Source organism: Papio anubis, chromosome 4, assembly GCF_008728515.1.
Source record: "Papio anubis isolate 15944 chromosome 4, Panubis1.0, whole genome shotgun sequence".
NCBI lineage: Eukaryota > Metazoa > Chordata > Mammalia > Primates > Cercopithecidae > Papio > Papio anubis.
Window position 1 is genome coordinate 31,448,576 of NC_044979.1, and position 27,393 is coordinate 31,475,968.

The following is a 27,393-nucleotide window of genomic DNA, read 5'->3' on the forward strand; positions in this document are numbered from 1 at the left end:
GGGCCAGATTCTCCAGAGAAGACTCTTCCACTTTTCTGTATGGGGTTTAGTGGGGGCAGGGGTTGGTGGGTGGAGGTAAGTTAGGCTACTGCAGTCTGGATGCTAAACAGGGAGAGGGGACAAGGGACTATCTATTCAGTGTGCAGACTTTTGTTCTATAGAAACTCACTATGTCTTTAACTGTGTTTGATGTCCCTGAGTTCATCCTCTACAGAAAATGACTCTCCGATCTTCTGTGCAGAGGGACTAGAGTTGAGGGAAGGGACTTGAGAGATTTTCAACTAAATCCACTTTCACCCCCACCTTCTGGAGTCTCTGGTACCTCCACTCCAGGGCCTTCATCATGTTAAGTGGAACACCAGCTTTGTTTCTGTTGGCCTCTGCCCCAGTCCCACTCCTTGTGGGCTCTCATTGAGCTTTTTCTATTCTGGTAAGTCAATTGCAACTTGGTAATCATCTGCTTTTCAGCTTTCAAAACATTGATGACATTTCTCTCCTCTTTTCCCCACTTTTTTTATACTAGACAATTTAGTTGGGTATTTGGAGGAATTAGAGTGTCTTAGCTCAGGTTGCTAAATCAAAATACCATAAACTGAGTGGCTTAAACAAGAGACATTTATTTATCACAATTCTGGAGGCTGCAAAGTCTGAGATTAGGATGTTAGCCTGGTTGGGTTCTTGGTGAAGGCTGTCTTCCTAACTTGCAGGCGGTGGCCTTCTCACTGTGTTCTCACATGGTGAATGGAGACAGAGAGAGAGAGAGAGAGACGGAGAGAGAGAGAGAGAGATCGATCAGCCTGATCTTTTCTCTTCTATTAAGGACACTAATCCCATGTGGGAATCTTACTCTCATGACTTCATCTAAACCTCATTATCTCCTAAAGGTAATACTATCACATCAGAGGGGTAGGGCTTCAACATGTCAATTTTATGGGTATACAGACATTCAGTTCATAACATGGAGGTAAATGAATGTGTTCTATTTTCCATGCTCAACAAGAGGCCAGGCCATGCAACAGTCTTTTTTTTTTTTTTTTTTTTTTTCTTTTCTTTTTTGCTGCTGCTATTAGTGAGTCTCAGGGTAACAGGACAGAAGTATTTGAAAGGGTGCTGTATCAGGTGACTCATCTCCATTTTCAGGTTTTTAAAATGGGAAAGACAGAGTAAGAGAAGGAAAAGGAAGGGAGAGAAAGGGAAAGTTGAGCAGGATCAATAAATAGGAGCGAGAAGTGGATGAGGAGAGGAAAAGCGAGGCTATTATTGAATAGTAAAATGGAAGCCATTGTTGTCTTCATCTTCAGTCTATCCCCCACACTCCTTCCATTTTTTTTTTTTTTTGAACTGACAAGAGAACTATAGTGCTCCAATGAACTGGTCATCAATCCCCTAGCACCTGACCAAGGCTCCAATACTCTTACAAAAAATATAAGTTTGTAAGATCCCCAGTCATGCTTTGACTTGTGAAGTCAGGATTTATAATTTTGAATTGGAAAAGTTTTCTGATGTACCCTCTAGTTCATCTCCTGTAGGCTTTTCAAAAAGCAATTTATTGTATTTTACATGATGTTCTATTCCCATATTAGAACTTACATAATTCACAGTACTCATGGGAGGCAGCTATGTGGTATATTCATAGAAACATAAAATGTTGAAATCCAAAGGCATCTTGAGATCATCCTGTCAAGCACCCTTCTTTTTACAAATGAAGGAACTGATAGCCTCAAAGTTATACATCTTGCCCAGGGTCATGCAGAGGGAACATGGGTGTGCTCCACTGCAGGGATGAGAAGAGGATGGCATACCATAAGTGAACTCGAATGAGTGCTTCTGTTACTCTGTTTATATTCCAGGATCTTTTTTTTTTTTTTTTTAAACAAGCTAAGCTTCTTTTCATTTGTAGATATTTACATGTTATATATGGTTAAGCTATAATGCATTTGCAAGGAGAATGAGTTTTATCTGGAAGTCACTGCATGAATGGAAATTGTAGAAATTATATCACAGAAATTTATGAAGTAACAAATTGTTTTCCTTTTGTCATTTGCAGTTCTGATCGGTTTTCATTTTTGCTCTTGGATGATGATGGGATTGTTGAAAGCTTAATGTTCTTTTCTAAGAACCCCCTTAGATAAACAATACCATTTAATGCAGAATGTTATAAAACACCTGCTCTATTTCCTATAACACTGAGAATGTAGACGTTTTTGGTTTCAGTAAAAGATTGTTTGAAAGTGCATCTTTAAATTATGCAATATTGACCTGGCTTGCACATTTTCAGAGTTTCCAATAATAGGAATACATTTTTAAAAACCTATTCTCACAAGTTCTGATGTGTTTTAACATTAAAATAAAGCCTTGTAGATAGCTGTTTGATTAGTTGTGATTACATTTTACTGAGTCCAGCTGAAATCCTTCATTCTTAGGATTGATGTGTTCCTGTTTCCTCTTCCAGTGGTCATTTTAATGGTTAACTTATTTTTTTTTTTTTCTGTATTCCTTCTACAGTAACATGAGTTGTCTGCTTCTTATTGTGGAAAAGTGAGATTAAATCTCCTTTTGTACAGAAAACGGTGTTTATTACATCATATTTAATGACAACACTGTCAAAGGAAATATGCATCTCTGTGGACTGGTAGTATCCATTAGAAATAGATTTTGCTGCTTTTTGGCTGGCTGAATCAAGCATAATCTCACTTCTGAAATGTTTTCTGACTTGTTGATTCTGACGCGTATCAGTGTATCATGCAACTATTCTTTTGCTTCTCTGACTGCGTAATTCCAAGGTCGCTGGCAAGAACCAGTGAATCTTACTTACAGTTGCCAAATTTCATTTTCTTGGTCTTTTGTCTCTAGGCTGCCCTATATTATAGCATTTCTCACATCAAATTGTAATATCTGTTTACATATTGTGTTGTTTACTGTTATCTCCTGAAGATGAGGGACTGTGTTTTCTTATTGATTCATAGAACTCCAGATTCTAACAGAGAGCTCAGCATGTAGCAAGAGCTCAGCTAATGCTCCATGAGGAATCACAGGCAGACCCGGGTTTATGGAGAAAATAGCTTGCAATAGGCTCTTTTGAGAGGATGTCAGTCAATGAAATTTCTGTTCAACTTGAACCAGACCAAAAAACATTTATCTAAACTATACAGCCTTGATGATGTAAAACTTTGAAGTTCACATTTTGAATATACCACCTTACCTGTTGATATTGTATTTAATTATGTACATTGAGGCGACCTAATGACCAAGGAGACAATTATTGAGAGATAACAGCAAAGTGCGGTAATTATTCTCTATTAGGATTAGGTTCACAAGGTTTGCATTTGACTCCTCAATAGCCGTGTGATCTTGGGGACAGCTTTTTCCATGTAAAAAGAAATTTAAAATGTTTACGCTACTAACCTGATAGCATTAGGATATTATGAGGCTGAAATTAGATATTAAAACATTAGTGAAATAGTGTTTTTCTGTTCAAATATATTATTATTTTCTATTTGTTCTAAAAGTAGACTTTCATTAAGGAAAAGGTAATAGAATTGTGTGTGTGTGTGTGTATGTGTGTGGTTAGAGGAGGTTCTTGCCTCTCAAGCCACTAATTGTCTTCTATTTTGAATAAAGTCTAGTCCAAAATGTATTTTGACAAGAGTTCTTCAAAGAATGATGCTGGGCATGGTGGCTCCCACCTGTAATCCCAGCACTTTGTGAGGCAGAGGCAGTAGTATTGCTTGAGGCCAGGAGTTCGAGACCAGCTGGCCAACATAGCAAGACCCCTATATCGACAAAAAACAAAAACATTAGCTGGGCATGGTGGCACGTACCTGTAGTCCTAGCTACCTGGAAGGCCAGGGTAGGATTGTCCCTGGAGCCCAAGAAAGTGTTACATGGCTTGCTATCTAAAACATCTATTCACGATCCTTTCTTTTTAGTAGGATCCAAAAAGTTAAAAACATAACTGCATTTTTAACCTTTTTATGTACTAAGCACATGGATCAAATCCTCCTGTAGGGAACGATCTTGCATTACCTAGGGAAACACTACATGTTCCTTGCATTTCCTTGAAAGACTGAGTTTTTAAATGCTTTGGGTGCTGATGTTTGTTCTCTGAAGTTCATTTCATAGTTTGGTTACTGCCATACATTGGTCATTGTACAACCCTTGCTCAGAAGGGTTATTTGGCTAAAATAATAATGACCTTTCTGCTATCAGTTTCTTCTTTCTTAAATTGAGAATCTCAGTCCTTGTATCTGTTGAAAATACTGCTTTGAGCAAAGACCCCTCACTGTTTGAAAGCTAATACATAGCAAAACACAGGTAATGCTGATAAGTAGAATCAGATATTACTTGGTGCTGAGTAGAACAGTGCACATAGATTACAAGCTCTAATAGCTGCTGTTGATGTACTGTTGAGAATGTCCTATCTGCAGAAGGTATTTGGAAATACCTTTATGACTTGGAAATGACTTTATGATATGTACACATATAACACAGATACCAAGATACTTTGCCTTTTTCTGAATGATGGTGGTTTTAAAACATGGATATGCTTATCTATTTATTAGATAATTTCACTATATCAGGAAACAGTGGCTTCTCATTTATTCATGTATTTGTCACACATCCAGTGAGTGTTCACAGATATCAGGCTTCACTAGACTTAGAGATACACTGGGGTGTTTAATTGGTACAATTCTGTAATGAAATTATTAATTCTGTAATGGGCTTAATTCAAAGTCTAATGGTGTTTTTTTTGTTTTGTTTTTGTTTTTGTTTTTTTAAGTCCAGAACAGGTAAGAAATTTAAACAGTTCTCACTTTGATTTCAATATTGTCTTTGTCAAAATGGTTTTTCCAGGCAATGGGCTGGAAAATATGTCCGAGAGTCTGTTCATATTGGTCATTTGAGCATTTAGAGGGAGTTAGTTTTCTCTTCTGAAATTTTCCTGTCATATTTTTCACTCCAGAATCTGGGAACCTAATTTGAAATGGCAAAAACAAATAAACAGACAGAACAAAATAAAGATCACAAATCACTCACCAAAAATAATCCAAAAAAAATACAAATGCACATAACACATTAATGAAATTCACTTAAACCTAGTCAAGTGCTCCTTCTCCAATTGTTCCTTACCTCGCAATTGCTTTTTTGACCCTACAGAGAATTCCTTTCTGCCCAGTTCCATAGATACCTCTGGACTGGGTGTTCTCTCTCAGCTCTCCTCTGTCTACTCTTGTTCTCTTTCATTCTCCTCTGACACCATTTCTCTTCTCCCCTTTCCCCTTCCTGGTTCTCTTCTTTTATATTTCTTTCTTTGTTTCTCTGAATCTTTCCAAGTTCCTATACCCATGTCTCCTTAGACATTTCTAATTCAAAGGAAGAGGTAAGAAGAGGCAACATATCAGACATTCCTTTCTATTGTGGTGAGCGTAAGTTTTTCTTCTAACTATGCAGCTTTCTGCAGCTGACTCTATATCCCCCTTGAGGAATCTCTAGTATGAGATGTGATTCTGTGTATACTTGGGGAACAAAATTTGAGGTTTCTAGAAATAATGCAGGTGAATATCACTTGAGAAAGACAGTCACTGTTTCTGTGTGGGGGCTGTTGATTTTGATTTTAAACAATTTACAACTAACAGGTGTTTTCTGAGGAAAACATAATGTGTTGAGTGTCTATTGAGTCTCTTCACAAAGCCCATTTGGGTGGCATCCTCTCAATCCTCAGATGAGGGACAGAGGTACAAAGAAGCCACCTCACTTACCCAGTCTCACAGAGCTAAGAAGAGAAGGGTCAGGATTTGGACCTAGGAAGTTTGACCCCAGAGATGAGACTCCTCTGTTCCTCTGAGCAGACCTCCAGATCTGTGGTGAGTTGTGTCTGAGTGAGAGCCCAGTGTGAACCTTCCTAGACCCAATCCACCTCCAGATCACAGCATCTCTCTCAGAGTACATCTGCAGACAGCAGGAAAGGGGCTCTCTGTGCCAAGGTCCTTTCTTTACTTTTTAATTATGATTTTATTTTTTTAAAAAGTATCTATTTTTATTGTAGATTTGGGGGGTACATGTGCAGGTTGGTTATAAGAGTATATTGTGTGATGCTGAGGATTGGGTTTCTGTTGATCCTATCACCCAGATGATGAACATAGTACCCAATAGGAAGTTTTCAGCCCTTGCCCCACTCCCTCCATCCTTTTGGAGTTCCCAGTGTCTATTGTTCCCATCTTTATGCCTGTGTGTACCAAGATGTAGCTCACACTTACAAGTAAGAACATGAAGTATTTTGTTTTCTGTTTCTGCATTAATTTGCTTAGGATTATGGCCTCTAGCTGCATCCACGTTGCTGCAAAGGACAAGATTTCATTCTTTTTTATGACTGTATAGCATTACACAGTGTATATCTACCACATTTTCTTTATCCGGTCCACTGCTGATGGGCACCTAGGTTGATTCCACATCTCTGCTACTGTAATAGTGCTATGAGGAATATACAGGTGCATGTGTCTCTTTTGGAGAACAATTTCTTTTCCTTTGGGTAGATACCAAGTCATGGGGTTGCTGGGTTGAATGGTAGTTCTGTTGTTGGTTCTTTGAGAAATCTTCATACTGCTTTCCACAGTGGCTGAACTAATTTACATTCCCACCAACAGTGTGTAAGTGCTCCTTTTTCTCTGTAGCCTCATCAATATGTTATTTTTTGACTTTTAATAATAGTCATTCTGACTGGTGTAGATGATGTCTCATTGTGGTTTTGACTTGCATTTCTTTGTGACCAGTGATGTTGAGCACTTTTTTTCATGTGTTTGTTAGCCACCTGTATGTCGTCTTTTGCGAAGTGTCTGCTTCTGTTGCAGTCCCATTGCATAGTGAATTGTCTTTATTTCCCCATGCATGGTAGTGCATGCCTCTTCTGTATCATTCCTTCATTGCATTGCTTTTCAGAGTCCCTTTAAGATTCCACATGGCATTTGATAGAGGAAAAAGTATAAAATGTTTGAAAGTGAGAAAGAGAAAATGAACATAAATATAAGTGCAGTTTTGCTCTTTTAATCCATGTTGTTAGAGATAACACTTTTTCTTTACAGTGATGTGCGAGATAAATCTTCTCTTTTGCAAAGTACACTTTAAGCTGATAAACTTACAGTTTCATGTTGTGCATTTTCCTGCTAAGTCCCAGTTTTGCACCACATGAGGAGGTGAAAATATTGTTACAGGAGGCGTGATTGCACTTATTTAAACCATAGAACAAATTTTACTCAACTACCACTAAAGGACCAATTACTTTAGGTCAAATTGTTAGTTTACTTATGTCTTCAGAAAGATGGAAATATAAATGATGCTAAGGATATTTAGGGTAGAGAGCTTATATGTTTCTGTTGCCTTAAAAAAAACACCTGGTTATTTTGTTTTGCTCATTGCTGTTATCTGAAGGCATGTTCATAACAAATAAATAATGGTGGATGGGCTGTATCACATTTTTATTAGATCAAAAAATGTTTAATTCTAGGCAAAATTCTTATGGGCAAACTGTAAGTCTAATCATTTTTAACCAATATTCTAGTCATTCTCTTTAACAATTGATAAAATGGCAATTTTGTTGGCTTATTTGTACTCCAAAACCAAAGTCTGCCATGTGGCTCTAAAAAATTTTATAACCAGAGACTTGAGTTGATTTATATAGAATTTAATTTGATAGAAATTGTGAACCAACTTGAGATACTGATAATACTGTACTCATGTTGTTTTTTTAAAAAGCACACTTAGTATTCTATACACAGCTTTGTAAGTAATTTCATCCCAATAAGTTAATCCTCAATTTCCATCCCAGTTGGAACTTGGTGCCCTGATATTGTTTCTTGTTTTATTTTTCTCCTGCTCTATTATTAATAGAGATTTTTGTCTTATAAATGAGCAACAACTAAAAACATAGTTCTTTATCCTTTTAGATTGTTTTAACAAAACTTCTTTATTGAAATACCAGAAAGGTCCTATTTCTCCTATTTGTGCTGGCTACAATTCTAGTTTTCTACCGTTTGTATAGATTGCCTTTCTTTGTGCAACAAGACGTCTCTGAAGGAGTGTTAACATTAAACAATAACATTCTATTAATTACTTGCCTTATAAGGCAAACAATAGTATACTATTGTTTCAGAAAAATGGTATCTTCATTTTTGTATACATTTCAATGATACATTATTAACACTAATGTACATATGGTGAATTGACCTTCAGGATCCCATCAGTGCAGGACCTGTTATTTCTTTCTGGGAGTGCTATAGACAGGCAGCCTTCAGCTCTGAGTGAGGGACTGCCCTGGCTAGAGGCCTTGCCCAAGGTCACCTTCCCCTCTTCCAGAGTGGTCCAGATCTGATGACTCATTGTATTGGTCAGGGTTCTCCAGAGAAACAGAACCAAAAAGATTTGTTGTCAGATACTGGCTCACACAATTATGGAGCCTGAAAAGTTTCACAATCTGCTGTCTGCAAATTGGAGACCCAAGAAAGCCAGTGGTGTAGTTTGAATGCGAGAGAGCCAGAGGCACTGAGGGCAGGAGAAGATCAATGTCCCAGCTCAAGCAGTCAGGCTGAGTTCATTCAACCTTGGTCTACATTTTTGTTCCATTTAGGCCCTCAATGATCCCAGCCTGCATTGGAGAAGGTAATCTGCTTTATTCAGTCCACTAATTCAAGTGCTAATCTTTTCTCTTTTTTTTTTTTTTTTGCTTGTTTGTTTTTGAGATGGAGTCTCGCTCAGTTGCCCAGGCTGGAGTGCAGGGGTGTGATCTCGGCTCACTACAAGCTCCGCCTCCCAGGTTCGTCATTCTCCTGCCTCAGTCTCCTGATTAGCTGGGACTACAGGCACCCGCCACCACTCCTGGCTAATTTTTTTTTGTATTTTTAGTAGAGACAGGGTTTTACCGTGTTAGCCGGGATGGTTTCGACCTCCTGACCTCGTGATCCACCCGCCTCGGCCTCCCAAAGTGCTGGGATTACAGGCATGAGCCGCCACTCCGGCCAATCTTTTCTGAAAGCAACTTCACAGACACACCTAGAAATAATGTTTAACCAGCTATGTGGGCAGCCTGTGGCCCAGTCAAACTGATGCATAAAATGAATCATCACACTGATTGATGTGGAGGTATAATGGCCTGGCCTTTGTGGCCTGTTTTAAAGCAACTCTGAAGGCCATTCTAGCCTCAGAGCTTGTGGTGTCAGCAGCCTGTCACTGGGCCATAGCCAGCCGGATTTCTCTGCCTGGATTTCTCTGCTTCCCTGGAGCCCTCCATCAGGTAGATGCCAAGAGCAAATTTTGTGCATTTCAAACTCCTTCTGAGGTCTACTTCTAGGAGAGTCCAACAGTATTATCTCAACACATTAGATTCCAACCTCTTAAAAAGGTAGCACAAATGTTTGAATGAAACAGAACATGTGCTTGTTTCCATAACAAGTTTTGCTTAACCCAATTGGCACCATTAATATTTTAATAGTTTTAACCATTTTATTAAAGAGTAAAATTCTAATTTCAACTCAGGTATTCAAGCCAAATCTTTACTACTTATGGAATCCATTTGAAAGGAGAATTAATTCTTGGAGGTAGGAACTGGGGGATGGGCGAAGAATATAAATAACTTTTTCCATTCTCTCACCTTAAAATTGCCCCGATCACATTGTAATCAACAATGAAATCAACAGTGAAACCTAGTCATTTCATCTATTGGCACAGGCAAGTGAGCAAGGATCACTTTTCAGAATTTAGGATATTTGATAATACTACACATAAAATGGTGAAGGGTTCAAAAATATGATCTGTTAAAAAACCCGTGTTTTAGGGCTGAATATCAAGTCTCTCTCACTGTTGGTGATGATTCTTGTCTGGTTATGATTATTGCTATTATTAACACTGATAATAATGTGCCACATTGGCATAGGAATTTACCCTTTATAAATGAATTCTCACAGTATACCTGAGAGATAGTTATTATGAACCTCATTACAGAGATGAAGAAACTGAGAAATGAGAGACTTTTCAAGATTACATGGGGCCACCCTCAGGTCTTCTGACAAATCTATTTTCTTTCTCATTCCACCATCTCTCTGCACTAGCAAATCAATACATACAAGCCTTTTATCTCTCATATCTGAGACACCTGACCACTCACCCACAAGTCTCAGCCTTCTACAGAGGTAAAAATTCTGAAATGGCATTGTTTACAAATTTGCCCTTGTATCAATATGAGGAAATTCTAATGCTGCTCTACAGATGAATACACTAAGGCCTAGGTAGTATCTAATTCATGGCACCCTAATAGAAACTATTTTGGGAGGCAGATCCCATTTCAGTGACAACTTCCTCTGAATAGTCATGGCCTATATGTATATATTTTTTTACTTCTTTTAATGACATCTACTTTTAAACATATATTTACATATAGCTATTTGTTCCCCTACTTGATGCAGAAGTCTTTGAAAGCAGGACTGTCTCATTTCTATTTCTCTATCCTAGAAGTAACTACCACAAGTCTTGCATTTATTCATTCAACAAATACTTGTTGAAGTCTATGTACCAAACACAGTGATACGTGTTGGGGTATACTGATAAATTTGAAAGACGAGGTTCAATACTCATAGATTTCTAATTGAAGAAGAAAAGGAAAAAGAAGTAACAAAAAAAAAAAGTAAAATTAAAATTATTATGATTGCTGCAGTACAAAAGAAGTGGGAGACAAGAACCTCAGAAAAGTCTTTCTGAGAACACGCATCAACAGAAACAGCTGGGAAGTTTGGAGGTAGACTGGCTATATGCTGGAGAGCTTTAAGTCACTTCTATAATCTGCATGAATTCCAAGTATCTTAATTAAGCTCTTATTACTCAACAGAAGGACTGTATTTATGCAGCTGTCAATTAGATTTACAAGGGACAACTGGCAGGGTTTTAAAAAACAATTCTTTAAATTTGTTTTATCTTATGCATCAATCATTTGCAGTCACTAAACCATTAAGCCACAGGTATAGTCAATTGTAGATGGGCAAGATGATGGAAGAAATCTAGACGTAGAGGCAGACAAATCTGGTTTTGAACCTGGATTTCAGTATCTTGCAAGCTGTTGGTACCCCTGTTTCTCATTTTCCTTATCAGAAAGATGGTCACGATACAAGCCTTCAAGTTCTGCCATTAGGAATAGAGATGGTGTCATTGAGTGAATGAGACTGGAGAGGAGTGATCATGTGTATTGTAAAGTATACGTGAAGTGTTAAATTCAATCAATGATCTTTAAATTATTGTTAAGTAACCAGAAGGAAAAAAATACATAGGCTTCAAGGAAACTAGCCAGGAAATTTTAGAAAACAGCCAATTATAAATTCCTTAATAGAACATTTTCCCTGTAAGTACTAAGCTTTAAAAATGACAGAACAGGAACCCCCCTGCAGAATAGGAAAGTTAATGTCCCTTGAATTGTACACAATTAGTAATCTTTCAGAGTGAGACATGGAAGAGGAGATGTGGTGGGTCAATTATTTGATGAAGGGCAACTTCTCTTCCACCCACCCACCCCAAGAATTTAAATCAAAACAGAGTCTCTTTAAAAAGTCAAGCAATGGATGTGGAGTATTGTATGGAAAATGTATCTTTGATGAGATCTGAATCTTTGAATTTCATTGGATTTTTAAAACCAAATTCTAACAGTAGGTAATGACCCCTTCCTCTTATGAAGTCATAGGACTGTTTTAGGGGATGACCTATTTGTCATTTATGACTGAACTGTGGTATATCTTATGCTGTTATCTGTGTTACCTAATTTACACCCTTGTCTGACGTTTCTTATGTGTACGTATTGTCATTCAATTATATCATAACTGCTGAGGACTGGCAGTCTTTGTCTGTAACTCCTGAAACATAGTAGACCATGAGTGCTTACGAATAGATTAGCTGTCTGACTTTTTGACTGATATGAAGAAAGAAAGTGTGAATGGGTATCAGGGTTCAGGAAATAATCCCAGTCTTCTAACTATAATAATTTGATAAATAATCAATCTACACTTTAATAAAATATCTACAGGCACCAAACAGCACAGTGCCATGTGGAACAGGTTCTCTACAAGCATTTGTTCAGCTTAATAGAGTAATACTCCAGTGCCTCTTTCCAGGAAAATACAAACTGACCAGGTTGAAAGATATGAGGTGTGGTATGGGAATAGTAAAAAGTGAAATGGATTTAAGCTATGTTAAAATTCAACTCAGCGAACTCAGCTCTTTACAAACAAAAGTGTTTAATAGGTCCATCGTGAATAAATAAATCAATGAATTCAGACTAAACTATGTTTGGATTGCTTGTTTGCTTCTTCTGAAACAGTAATAATAAAAATTTTCAGAACTTAATTTTTTATGGCTACAGAGTCAGTACCAGTCTCAGAATGATACTCAGCATATAACATGCCTTTAATGGGATGCTTAAGTAATCATGGCAACTTAATTAAAAGGGCAGTCATCTTTTGAAACAGATATTGTTCCCTGGAGAGTGTTACTTCGTGTTACATTTTTGCAGTTACCTAATGTTTCCACTCACAGAGGTTTGTTTGTTTGCATTTTAAAGAAATTATACATAGTCTTCAACTTACCTCTAGACTTCATTCCAAAAGTTTTCTCAAAATATGTAATCACTCCTTTCCTCCTTCTCCAAACCTGGTGATTTTTTTCAGAGTTCTATAATTCACCTTTTCTATTGCTGATTTAAATATTCTCTCTTAGTGACCTCTTTGCCCCACAACACTTCAGTTACCTAACCTATCAGCCCCTGACAAAAGTATTACATTTCTCTTCTCTCTCTTTAGCTCCAGATTCACTTTTTCAGTTTGACATTCCATGCATACTTTGAAGACAACCTGCCTCCAGTCAAAATCATTATTTTCTCCTCCTTATCCTCCTGGATTTCCTGCTTGTTTAATGATACCGTCACATAACTGGTCACAAAGACCAAATCCTTGGAGTCATACTTCGTGGTTTCCCATTGCTTCGCTACTTACATCAGATCAGTAAAAAGCTCCATTGACTCGAACTCAGAGATTCTGCCTTAGCTCCAACTGCTCCTCCCCAGCACCAGTAGCACTGGCTCAGTCATCATTTCCCACTGCTTATTCCAATACCTCCTGGCTGGGTTCATTGCCTCCTGTTCATCCCACTTCAGGCTGCACTCTGTATCAGCGATCCTCATCTGTTTTTCTTCCATGGAGTGCAATGCTCATACCTGAGACATATTCTTATGGGCCACTCAAAGATCAAAGAAATAGAAACATTTAGTGAGAAAGTTAAGCATTTAATTATTCCTAGTCTTCCACAGGCCCTTGCAATCTGACCCTTATCTCCATCTCATTTTTGTTGCCCACCCCTCTCGCCCTCATTCATTGACTCCATTGGCCCTTTCCTGCCCTTTCCCATGCTCTTATCCTTTTGATCTCGACTATATTACACCACTTTAGGGTGGCTTTCCCTGAGCAGTCCTCAATCTAAATTGAATTCGTTTGCTCTTCCCCACAGGGCTCATTATAATTTATAATTATGTATTATTTCTTCTTCTGCTTCTGCTTCTTCTGCTTCTGCTTCCTCCTTCTTCTCCTCCTCCTTCCTCCTCCTCCTTCCTCCTCTTTCTTCTTCCTCTTCCTCCTCCTCCTTTTTTTCTCTTCCTCTTCCTCCTCCATCTCTTCCTCCTCCTTCCACTTGCTTCTCCTCCTTCCATTTCCTCCTCCTCCACTCCCTCCTCCTCCACTCCCGCCTCCTCTTTCTCCTCCTCCTCCTCCTTCCTCTTCCTCTTTCTCCTCCTCCTCCTGCTCCTCTTCTTTTTCCTCTCCCTTCTTTTTCTCTTCTTCTTCTTCCTTTTTATTTTGCATTAAGCCTGATTTACCCATAATATTTCTGAATTCTGTGAACTTAGAGAATTTCTTTTATTCACCATTGTGTCCACAGCACCCACACAGTATCTGGCAGATACTGGGCACTCAAGAAATATTTACTGAAGGAATGAATCAATTATCACAACTAGTAGTGGTGTATCAGTAGACTAGCTAACTGCAGGCAGTGACACAGCCCAATCTGTGTATTATGGACAATTCCCACCCCTGGAATGTGTATTGTAAGGTTACTAAGAGTCCTGCTATTACAGGCATAATTTTGAATGTTCTCTAACTTATAAGAAAAATAGTTTTATGTGCTAGCACTAGTTAGTCATACATCTGCTGTATGTATTAGGTTTGATCACAGCGCCCTGGAAATCTATCATTTGGCTACCAGACTTTTCTTCTTTGAAAGTCTACCTAAAGCATAAAGCTCAGCATGTACTTCTCCTGCTGATGAACCTAATGGGTTCCCCTTGTTTTCAGAATAAAGTCCGAGTTATTTGATGTCTTAGTCTCTTTGGGCTGCCATAATAAATTATTATAGGAGACTGGTGCGGTTTTGGTGGCATGTGCCTGTAATCCTAGTTACTCCGGAGGATGAGGTGGGCAAATCACTGGAGCCTAGGGCTTTGAGGCTACAGTGAGCTATGATCTGGTCACTGCACTCCAGCCTGGGTGACAGAGTGACACCCCCATATCTAAAAAAATAAAAATAAAAATTATCATATACTGGATGACTTCATCAATAGTAATTTATTTTTATAGTTCTGGAGGCTGAAGGTCTGAGATCAAGGTGCCAGCATGGTCAAGAGCTGATGAGGGCCCTCTTCCTGGTTCAGTGTCTTTTTGCTGTGTCCTCACATGGCAGATGGTGCAGAAATATCTCTGGAGTCTTTCTTATAAGGACACTAATCCCATTCATAAGGACTCTACTTTCATGACCTAGTCACCTCCCAACAGTACCATCTCCTAATACTTTCACACTGGGGATTAAGTTTTAACATATTAACATTCAGACTACAGAATTTGGCACATCTAACAAACCCATTCTCAAGCTGGACCTGGTCATTGTTTCCAACTTCAGACCCAGCCAGTCTCTACCATAGGCCATGATTGTGCTAGGTTTTTACATACTTTGGCTTCCACCAGACATGTTCCACTTTGTCCCCACATGGATGTATATTTGCTCTTTAAAATTCAGCTCTCTCAAGCACTTTAGTTACTCCTTCTTCTGTGTTCTGATTATATTGAATATCCTATGAATTATATACTTTATTATCTATTCCATGGTAACTTATTCAAATGCCTATTTCCCAGACTAGATGGTAACTCCTGGATTAGACTGTGCATTTCCAGTGTTGAGCCCAGTGCATAGAGTATAATGGCATCCAATAACAGTTGGATGACTGAGTGCATTGTCAATTGTTTGGAAGTAAAAATGCCTTTGCCTACTGAAGCAATGCTATAAATGGTGATTTAATTCTTAGCTGACTTAAAAAAATACTGTTTATACCATAATACAATTGAAACCTATTGCTAATATTGCTTTCTCATCTAGTTTCAGAATGTTATCTCTCTGTTTCACTGCAGTTGGGGGAACCTCTTTCTTCTCCTCCTACCCCAGCCCAGAGGCAGAGATCTTTTCTATACTTTTCTCTTTTGTCCCTCATTGCCTAAGAAAGAGAGGCCAAAATAAGGGTTCTTTCTTTTTATTTACAGTGAAAATGAGATAGTATTTCTGCCATTTTCATAGTGGAGATGTATGTCAATCAAGAGTTGGCATCTTGGGGGTTTGCCTGTGTCTTATATAGTCTTGAAGAACACTTGTCACATAAGACATTGTTATGCTGATGCGTGAGGATCTTGCTGCAGTTCTATTAGCTATACAATGAAATTAACTTTAAGAGAAGTCTACTAGTAAATTAAAGTAGCAAAAGGACCTTGCTACTTAATAAGGGTCTCAACTACAAGACATACTCATACTTTTATTAATTCTGTCACTTGTCCTTTGGCTTATGTTGCATAAATCAAAACAGCCCTTCCTCTTTCCACCTTTTGACTCTCATCACACATCTTATACATCTTGGTTTTCTTAGATATATCCACAAAAATAATGTTTAAATTTTGGGAATGAAACCCATGTCTGATTAATAATTATTGTCATTTATTTGGTGAATATATTATAATGCAAACAAACACAATTGCTCTTAATAGGTGAGAGTGACACATATTTTGAGAAATAATATTCATACAGAATTATGTGCTTTTATAAAGCAGCTAATTGAGTTTGCTAATTAAATAAATGCTCTTCCTGAATCACCCCCTCCCCCCGCCTTTTTTTTTTTTTTAAATAGGTGGTGTTTGCATTGCTCAGTCACAGAAAATCCCACGTGAACCAAGACCTGGAGAATTTGAAAAAATTATCAAACGCCTGCTAGAAACACCTAATGCTCGAGCAGTGATTATGTTTGCCAATGAGGATGACATCAGGTGCTGATTACTTTTCTTCTGTATGTAGGGTCAGATCTGTGTCCCATATCCTCTTTCTAACATATTTCATGTTCAACATAAAAGCTTGTAATTCCCTTCCAATAACAGACTGCCTTCTGCTGCCTCGTAGTTTGTAAATCTGAAATACCTACAGAGTAAAACTTGGGGACTGAATGAGATAAGACAAACAAGGGTGATAGACAGAATGATGTGAATGAGGTTAAGGATAAGGCTAATTAACATGTGTTAGAGTTAGTCTCTGCTATATTGCCTTTAGGAGATGATAAGATGTGGGCAGTTAGAATGATCATGTTAATTGTTAAACAGTGACCTACTGAGTGTATACAACTTCCCAAAGCTGTTCTTGTAATATTCATAATTGTGGTATTTTTAATACATGTGGTATGCATTATTTATTTTTATTCCTATAGGAGGATATTGGAAGCAGCAAAAAAACTAAACCAAAGTGGGCATTTTCTCTGGATTGGCTCAGATAGTTGGGGATCCAAAATAGCACCTGTCTATCAGCAAGAGGAGATTGCAGAAGGGGCTGTGACAATTTTGCCCAAACGAACATCAATTGATGGTAAGAATGTACCATAGAGAATTTGTTTCATTGCAGTTGGATCTAAACTCAAAGGCAAAATTGGAGTATCATAATATGAGGAAATGCACTCATTACTGATGACTTGACATAAATTTTAGCTTCGGTGGCAGAATTGTCAAGACCAGTATTTAAACCAGCATGCACATGCATATATATATACACACAGACACACATATGTATTATATATATACACACACATATTTATTATACTTGTATAGTGTGTGTGTGTATTTAGGAAAGAGTCCCCATTAGATTTTTTTTTAAGAAAAAGGCCATAGTCAGTTACTTCCATTATGTTAGTAATTGCACTTTGAGTTTGAGTTTGCTTATTTCCATGGGCATTTATGGTAGTCATAGCATTGTTGGAGGGAAGATGCTTGATTTATAGAAAATGAATATATGATGCTGGGCCTATCCTATGGGTAAATAAATGCAACAGGAAAGACTTGGAGCATCCTGAGAGGCAGTCTATCTTCTAAACATATTTTCCAATCAGTTTGACAGTAACTGAAATTCTCACTTTTAACATTATCCTTTGGAGTAAGACATTATTTCCAGGGGGTCTCCCTTCAATAAGTGGTTACCTGAGCAAACTGACACTTGAGTTCTCTTACCCATGACTCCATAAGATGACATTAACATGATTGCTTTATTGAATTAGCTGAAAACAGAACATATAGGAGAGAGAAACTTTGAAGTATGTGGAAACACAGGAAAGTCTGGAACATTGATCCCTGCTAAGAAAGAGGAAAGAATGAGGGAAGTTTAAGTTGGGTTCTGAGTATTCAGGATTCGATTCAGCATGAAGTCACTGGTTCCTGCCTCTGGGAGAAGTAGAGTAGGGGAGGGTATAAGAAGGACACTGATACCAGGCTTTCCTGTTGTACTTATTCATAGATCCAGGTGCTTGAGTAGTGGTGATGGTGCAGGGGGATTGTCCATTAACCCTCCTTGGCTTTTGCCATAAGAGAAGCCTTGTTTATGGGCTACTGGCTTTCTCTCATTTGTTATGTGTGTGTGTGTGTGTGTGTGTGTGTTTCTTTTCATGCAGTGATCACAATATAATGTCCATTCGAAAGTTCTGACAATATTTAATTTTGAAAGAATATTAAAATCTTACCTTTCTCCTTTGAAATAGGATTTGATCGATACTTTAGAAGCCGAACTCTTGCCAACAATCGAAGAAATGTGTGGTTTGCAGAATTTTGGGAGGAGAATTTCGGCTGCAAGTTAGGATCACATGGGAAAAGGAACAGTCATATAAAGAAATGCACAGGTAACCACTCAAATGTTTTCTGTGGTGCATTTGTTTCAGCATTACCTGATAAATGATGTTTATGGATAACAATGAGTGTATTTTCTATTTTTTTGTGTGTCTTCTTGTTATAGTGTCTCAGCAGGGCTGAGCATACACTGATCATTCAACAAACTTAAATTTATTGGTTCTTTCAATCGATCAGCAAGATTTTATTGAACATATACCATGCATATAGTACTGGGGTATCTGGAAAACATTTATTGTCTACTTTGGAAAATGTACTTTATTAGGTTTGCTGGAATACAGACAAATAAACAAGACATGGTATTGCTCTCCAAGAGTTCAAAATGTAATATGCATCATAATAAGTTGCTATAAGACAGTATTTTTCAACTATTTTAATCCCTGTCCCCTGTAATACTATTATTTTCTTAAATCCTGCATAGTAGCTATCCCGAAACATGCATGATTTTTTGATGTCTTACTTTCCATAGCTTGTGCTTAAAAATAATGATATTGAATAAGCATTTTTGAACATATGATTAAAACTATATTTTCAGATGATTGTGCACATAAGAAAAACTGCATTTTTTTTTGAGACGGAGTTTAGTTCTTTCTCGCCTCTTCAGGCTGGAGTGGAGTGCAGTGGCACAATCTTGGTTCACTGCAACCTTCGCCTTCTGGTTTCAAGCGATTCTCCTGCCTCAGCCTCCTGACTAGCTGGGACTACAGGCGCGTGCCACTATGCCCGGCTAATTTTTGTATTTTTAGTAGAGATGGGGTTTCACCATATTGGCCAGGCTGGTCTCAAACTCCTGACCTTGTGATCTGCCCACCTCGGCCTCCCAAAGTGCTGGGATTACAGGCATGAGCCACTGTGCCTGGCCCAAAACCACATAATTTTAAAAGTTACCTAGAACTGAGTAGTAAATTTAGCAAGGTTACAGCTATGAGGTCAATATAAACATTCATTTTTAATACATATATTAGAAACTAGCACATAGAAAATGAAATTTAAAGAATATTTCTTATAGCAGAATCAACAGCATGCAACATAAGGGTCAATTTTAACAAAAATGCACAAAGCCTTTACACTGAAAACTACACAACTTGAATGTGTGTTTCAGAAATGATTCATTCCTTCTTGTACCCCGCCACCCCCAGACTTTGATATGTCCTCCTTTCCCTCCTCCTCACTTTCTTTGGAAATAGCTGTTCAAATAAAAGATGTAATGTGCTAAAAGCTAGCACAGACATATAAACAGAGACAGAATAAGGAGGTGGAAATGGGTGCCACGCCGTGGAGGAATCTGATTTCAGGCTTCCGTGTGCCAGGCACTTTTCCAGGAGCTGGGTTGAGTGAAGAATGGCAATATTCATGCACATGGGGCTTACATTTGAGTGTGCGGAGACGGACACTCTATAATAAACATAAATGAACAGATGTATTCAGATGCTGAGATGTGCTTAGAAGAAATACAACAGATTAACTGTGAAAGACTCACCTGGGTATTAGGAGGAGGAAGGTAATTAGATTGTGTGGTCCGAGTATGCTTTGCCAGAGGAGGTGACATTTGAGATAAGACCTGAATGACAAGAAGTGGTCAGCTGTGTAAAGATATGACAGGAGTGCATGACAAGCTCTAGCGCCGGAGTAAGGCTCTTTTGTTCAAAGTACAGAAAAAAAAAAAAAATAGTTCAGGGAGGTTGGAGCTAGAGTGAATATTGCGAGGGGAAGCGTGATGACAGCCGAGGCTATGGTGATAGTCTGCAGCCAGGTCATGCACGGCCTTGAAGTTCTTTCTAGAAGTTCCAGAGTTAAGGAATTTGGGCTTTATTCTACCAGTAGGACACAATGTCTTGAGGCTCTTCATCTAGAGAATTGCTCAGACACTTGGTTCAAGAAGATTTGCCTGGCAGAAGTGTCAGGAGGATTGGGGTTCAGGGGAGAAAATGGGGGCAGGTCAGTGAGGTCTCATCCAGTATGCTGGGGACAGGCAGTCATGGTCTAAGAAGAGCTAACTAGGGGCCGGGCACGGTGGTGCACGCCTGTAATCCCAGCACTTTGGGAGGCCGAGGTGGGCGGATTGCCTGAGCTCAGGAGTTTGAGACCAGCCTAGGCAACATGGTGAAAACCTGTCTCTACTAACAATACAAAAAATTAGCCCGGCGTGGTGGCGGGCACCTGTAGTCCCAGCTGCTTGGGAGGCTGAGGCAGGAGAATTGCTTGAACCCGGGAGGTGGAGGTTGCAGTGAGCTGAGATCGCGCCACTGCACTCCAGCCTGGGCGACAAAGTGAGACTGGGTCACGAAAAAAAAAAAAAAAGAGCTAGGTAGGGATGTAACACAGAGGACAGACGCTCTGGTAGGTAGCGTTATATTTATAGTACACGCTGAGTGGTTGATGCTGGGGGCGAAGATCGTTAAGTCATGGAGGATGCTGATGTTAAACCTCTATCAGGGAGTTCTAGGAAACTGGTGATGTGATTAGTTAACAGAGGAAAAATAAAGTAAATAGAATGGTTAGGTGTTTGGGAATAAACTTGAATTTTGTTCTGAGATAGCCCCATGGAACTGGCCAGCAGGTGGCAGCATAAGGTCTGGGACCCCACAGAGAGTTCACTAAAATTTGAGATTAGGAAATCTTGGAGATTTCGAAGTTAAAGACAAAAGCAGAGATGCAATTGCCATGGGAGACTGAGGAAAGATGAGGAATGATGACTGAGAATTCAAGGGCAGGAACCAGGAAAGAACACAGAGAATGCTGGGCTTGGGGGAAGGAGATGATCCGGGAGTCAAGGTTGTCCCAGTCTCCAGGAGAAAGACGGTGCATGAGGATTCAATGCTGCAGGGATCTGTGGCTGAGAGAGAAGGGTGTGCTTGGGTAACCAAATTGGAGGGGTTGAGAGAGAACCGAATAGAAGTGGAGGAAGGGATGCTGTTTCAAGAAGTTTTGAGGGGAAGAAAGTAGATATGGTGGGAGAGCTTGAGAATTGAGGAGATTTCTTCAGGATAGGGCACATTTAAGCATGTTTTCAAAAAAAGAAAAGAGAAGGGATAACTAGTGAAAGAGATTAAATGCAGAGTAGGATCTTGATGGAAACTTTAAGGACAGGTATTAAAGACCAGTGTTACCTTTAAATCATGTGATTTGGTTGAGGGAAAAAAAGGTACACACAAACATATATGTAATCAGAGAGGAGAGTTCTATGATTAAATGGTAAATTTGGATATAGATAATTAGGGAAGTTCAGAAGATGTGTGTAAGTTAACATTGTAACATTCAAAGCTCTGTGGAGGAGATGAGTGTTTGATAACAAGAAGGATTTGGGAAAGACATCCAAGATGAGAGGAAAGGGGGAGTGAGCAGGACAAAGGCATAGAGTAGGGCATGACGTGGAGGTACGTGAACAGCAGTAAAAAGGTGCAGCTTCTTGGAGAGGATGATACATGTCAAGGGATAATGGAAAATACAGAGTTTATAGAAGGGTTTGGAAGGAGAATTTAGACACTTACGTGCTTTCCACTGAGATATATTTTACACTATGCTTAACTTTGAGTTCTGAATGTTATTGTTTGATTCTCTATAAATTCATTTCCTGTTGGTTAGACTGTATTAGTAAAAATACCCCAGTTAATGAAATGGATGAACTCATACACACACATACACACACACACACACACACACACACAGTTAACCAGTCACATAACTTTTCAATAGGCTGTTTTCAGAACAACCAGTTTCTCTGAACTCATATTTTCTTTCTTTTTTTTTTTTAACTTGTAAGTGGGAGTTGAACAATGAGAACATATGGACACAGGGAGGGGAACATCACACACTGGGGCCTGTCGGGTTTGGGGCAAGGGGAGGGAGAGAATTAGGCCAAATACCTAATGCACTGGGGGCTTAAAACCTGGATGACAGGTTGATAGGTGCAGCAAACCACCATGACACATGTATACCTCTGTAACCAACCTGCATGTTCTGCATGCGTATCCCAGAGCTTAAAGTACAATTAAAAATTTTTTTTTCTAAGTTCAGTCAAGGTATGTAGCTGTTCCTCTAGCATCTGTAGATGGTATATGACTAGACTTTTATTTCAGGCACAAATACTGAACTGGTTTGTGGTCGAATCCAGATTCTGTGGCATGTCTGCCTCCAATTCCTTTGATTTATTTGGGTGTTGCTAAAATTATAACAATTTGTCCAATTAGAACTATTTCTAGTGCAATGAAAATGGTGTTTACTCCAAGTGCTAGGGCAAATGTACCCCTAGGGAACTGGGTCAATAAACAGATTTTCATGCAAATTCCATTGTGGGTGATACCAAAATAACTTGTCTCTGGGTAGAAAACAAATAACACTAATTTAATTTTTTAAAAAAGCAACATATGACAATTTTCAGATGATGAGAGAAGGTATTTGTCCCCCAAATTGCCATTATGCCCAGTTTTCATCTCTGTTTTAGGGGAGCGGGGAAGATGATCTGGCATGTTAGTGATCAAATGGACTTGAAAAATTTACAGGATGTTCACGAGTAGAGGTGTCCAGCGTTTGCAAAGTGTTTTAAAATGTGGCCTTAAAAAGTTTACATTTTAACTACCTGCAATGAGTCAAAAAGTTAAGGCACTGTCTGAAAGTGAGATATCCATGAGCCCCTTTTTGTGCATTCAGAACATCATTGATAGGCTGTATGTGTTGAGTAAAATTTTACATTAGGCGACGGTAATCTGCGAATGTAATTATTTGCTTCCACTGGGGGCAATATTGGCAATGTATTTACATGGATGAGAGAGTGCTTCCCAGCAGGGACGGGCTTCTGTCTTACCAGTTTTCCAGAGACAGAACATCTTCAAGCAGTGAGGAGCATTTCTTCCTGAAATTTACTCAGTAGAAACAGTTTTCTGAGATAATTTCCCCTTCTAGAATCTCAGGAAAGCTTTCAAAAAGATGTGATATTACTGCTAACTTTTGATTTGCTGGCCAAATTCCAAGTGAGGTAATTCCTACCATCCACTTAGCTATTTATGTAGTTATTATTGCTTCTGAGAGCTGCTGAGTTCTGAAAGCTACTACTACTTAATCCTACTTAAAATTCCCTTTGTCTTTCTCAAGAAGAAAAAAGGACTCTTTTATACTTGTTATCAGTGGTGATGGGTGTTATTTTATAGACTTTTATCTGACCTCTCCCTCCCTCTCTTCCTCCCTCATTGTACTCTCAGGCTTAATGTCTTTCCACTCTCCAAAACCCAGACACCCACAGACTCTCTTGAGAATTGCATCTTCATCCTCTCCCTGTCTTTACACATTTTTCACACACTTATTCCCCACTCAAGGCTCTGCCACAATTCCTCTCCCTTCATCACCTCATTTTTTCTCATTCTTATCTTTTCTCTGATCAGTCCCTTACTTGACCTTGTTTTGTCCAGCAATATTCTCATTGGCAGTAGGGAGTCTTTCTTCAGAGGTTTTGCTTTACTTTTTAAATGACTGTCGTTCTGATTTCTTGTATTATATAGTGAGGACTCGATAGTGAATATTGCAGATACGTGAGTATGTGGGTTAAGCTGCTAAACAATAGCCAGCTCCCTCTGGACTCAGGCCGGGTCTTTTCCTTCCTTTCTCCATCAAGAATTGTAAATAGCTGTGCCCTTATCAAAACAACATCCCTTGACTGACCCAGTAAGTACAGTTGATTCCATATCCTATCTTAAAACCTTCCTTTGTTTCATTCATCCATCCATTCATTCATTATTCATTTAGTTGTTTATACATTTCGAAGCCCACCATGTGCCAGGCACTGTGCTTCAGATAGAGAGACAAACGACAGACCTCCCTTGCTCTCAAGGAGCTCGTAAAGACATACACGCTGTCTTGTGGAATTTGAGGTGTTTTCTTTGTTAGGTTTTAATTCTCAGCCAGGAGGCTAGGGCACTGCTGCTTAGCCTGCATACAACTGACATTCAGATACTAAATAGTGGTGAGCATATGCTATGCAAAATGGCCTATTGATTCTTATTTATGATGATAGAAATAGCGGTAATGGAAAAAGCAATGCACAAATATGTTTCTTCCCATAAACAAGCAATCCTGTCAGTGAACCAAATAGCAGGCTCAATAATTAGCTCCCTGAAAGACCTGTCAGTTTATTTTCTGGTGCTAGATTAACTAGGTAACTTTTCAGGTATAACTACCTCTCAGCAGTCCTCTGTTTGTTTTGCGAAGTCATGAAAGGTATAAGCTCTCCTGTATTCACTCAGGACTCATAGAGACCATATGAAGGAAGTAGGTAGTCATCCAGGGGGATGAATTTATATAATTTGATTTGGTGATTCAGCGTGAAAGATAACCCAGGTAGGTTCCCCTGAATTAAAATGTGTTCTTCCACCCCCTTTTTCCCCTTGCCTAGAGTAAAACTCTGTCGGGGAGAATGCATTTACATTAGCACGAGGAGGTGGCCATCCATATGCTCTTGTTCTTCGCAAGTAAAATAGCAGAAATCCAAGGATGACTTATTTTTGCTGTTTCTGATATTTCATGTTGAATTTCAATAGATCCATCTGAGATGACAAAACAGGCATTGATTTCAGACATACTAGATTTCAGAATTTAGAGCTGGGATGTAAAATAAGAATCAATCTCTTGTTTTCTAGTGAAGAAACTAGAACCCAGAGAAGTAAAGTGAATTATTGACAAATCACAGTGTTAATCTTAGAGCTGCAGCCAGGATCCTGGTTTCTTTTATTTGGATTTGTCCTTGACATTTATATCCTCCATTTATTATTTACTTATATTAGACATTTTACCACATAGTTGAAAAATATCTTTCTGTTTTTGCTCTTTATGATACTTTATGTATGATGCAATACATTTTGGAATTTTAATTACCAACTATAAAGTGAAGCAAAAATAACATATTGGTTATTACCTAATCCTTTATAAAGTAGTAAATTTTTAAATATTCTTCACATTGATTTTCAATGATATATGTAGTCTTTGTAGTGGGTCTTGAACAGCATAAACCTTTACATCCAGTTCCCTGGCCCCTTGCCTTGTATTAGAGTAGACCTATGACTACATTAAGCAAAAAGCAAAATAGGAGAAACTATCAACTAGAAGTTTCTATACCTGTAAGTCCAATGACATTGAATTATAGCAGTTCACGTTGCTAAATTACAGTTAGTTTACTCATTTGTTCATTCTCTTAAAGAAAAAAAACACATCGATTTTAAACTATTTTAAAGCAATATGGGAAGTACTATGTCTAACAACATTTCTAGAACATTAGTGTGCACACAAATCACTTGAGCACCTTGTTAACATGCAGATTTTGATTTTGTAGCTCTGGAGGTAGACATTCTGCATTTCTGACCAGTTCCCAGGTGACATGGATCCTGGTGAGCTCTAGGGTATACTTTGAGTAATAGAGAATATTAGAGTTAGTTTACAATGATAACCATAGCACCTGAAGCTAAATTAGCAAAATAAACATTCATCTGTGCTAAAGGTTACTGATAAACTCAAGGTGTCTTACAGAAGGTAGTCTAAATAAGACTTGACCTATACATTGTCAATACAAAAAACATGTAATCAGTAGCCTGCTTTATATACTTACTCTACTGATGTATTCAAATCAGTAAAGTATAATGACGGAGTAATATGTATATGTGTGTGTGCGCGTGTTTTTCTCATTAGTAAATTTGAAAGTGGGACGCTTAATTACTAAATTACTAAATTTAAAGAAACGTACACAGATGCACCTGTATCTTCAAAATCTGCAAAGCAGATTGTAAAGTTTGCCATGTCAGAAACAAAAAATATTCTGAAAACTTAAAACGCTGTACTGTCCATCATAAATATACATAGAGTGGAGGAGTTGAAGAGGTCCTTAGAGATTATTTAGCTCAGTTTCCTCACTTTGCAGAAAGGGAAATTGAGGCTCATCTGGTCAAGTTAGTTGTCTAAAGCCCTGTAGCTACCTAACGATGATAGGACTGCAGTCTGATTTGATACTTGCTTCTTTCCTTCATCCTTTCCTGCTCTGACGACCTTTCCCAAAGTAGGGCTGAGTTGCACTGACCCATTCTACTATTTTTCCTAGTATGTGGGCCAGTATGTTTTTTCGATGGCCATCTAAGCTTATGTATTCCCTCTTTGTAAAGCGCCTGACTTCTAGGGGGGTCAGATTGATGCATTTGGTCTGAGAAACTAACATTTTTAGAAGTGAAGCAATTCTAGTTAAAATTTCAAGAGTACATAAATGCTCACATTTTTTCAGACAATAATTTAAAACAGAAAAATGCTCATCCTACAGAGAGAAAAAAATGAATTCAGGAGTCTAGGAAATCCTTTCTGCAAAACCCACAACAGAAGCTGGCATTAGCTTGGTCGATTGAAAGATGAACGTATCTGAATAAACACAATCTCTGGAATATTACACTGAAGAACTCAGAAATGGAAAAGGGAATATAGGCAAACAGGTGACAGTTCAGCATTTTTGATCGCCAATTATTTGAAAAACTATGGTAAGGCTTGGGCCAGAGAGGATGATAAAGTTTAGAAAAATACAGAAATATTAGGAGAAATTGTCTTCCTTTAAATGGTTATTACACTTCAGTTGAGGGAACCAATTCGTTAAAACCAAACAAAAGTTAAAAAAGGAACAATGTATAGATGATTCAATTTAGGAAAACTTGATTTTTCCTCTTTTCCCAAAATGATACAAAGCAGATAAATACAGGAGACTATTTATATTTCAGAAATAATATTTATTCTCTGTTTTATCTTGGGATTCCTCTTAACTCAGGTGATTTGAGAGAGTCTCATAGATATGATTTGTTGAAATACGAGAGAATTACCACAAACTCTTAAGAACATAGCTAAACAAAAGAACTAACTAGCTGAACAAAGGATCGAATACAGTAGGGCAAAGGAGACATAAAGTGTGATTAGAGCTTACTAAGGCTAATTGAGAAAACCTACTGAAGAGTCTTGATTATTTTTTGATTACTTATGACATTTGTTAAACTCTATATTGTGCTAAACATCTGCCCTCAAGGAGCTTATATTTAGTGGGGAAGATAATAATCAGACAATAGTTTGTAAGTTGCTAGTAAGCAGGGTCTGTATCTTCAGGACTTAGCATATGCTTAGC

At 38.3% G+C, this 27,393-nt stretch overlaps 1 protein-coding gene across 10 annotated transcripts in view; it reads left to right on the top strand.

Moving 5' to 3' along the window:
* The window catches only part of GRM8 (glutamate metabotropic receptor 8), an 824,703-nt gene that overhangs the window by 338,960 nt on the left and 458,350 nt on the right, over positions 1-27,393 (top strand). For all 10 annotated transcript variants that reach the window (XM_017956170.2, XM_017956173.2, XM_031664855.1 and 7 more), the window contains 3 exons: positions 16,238-16,373; positions 16,805-16,959; positions 18,119-18,256. In XM_017956170.2, the coding sequence (XP_017811659.1) occupies positions 16,238-16,373; positions 16,805-16,959; positions 18,119-18,256 (429 nt within the window). The remainder of the gene's footprint in view (positions 1-16,237; positions 16,374-16,804; positions 16,960-18,118; positions 18,257-27,393) is intronic.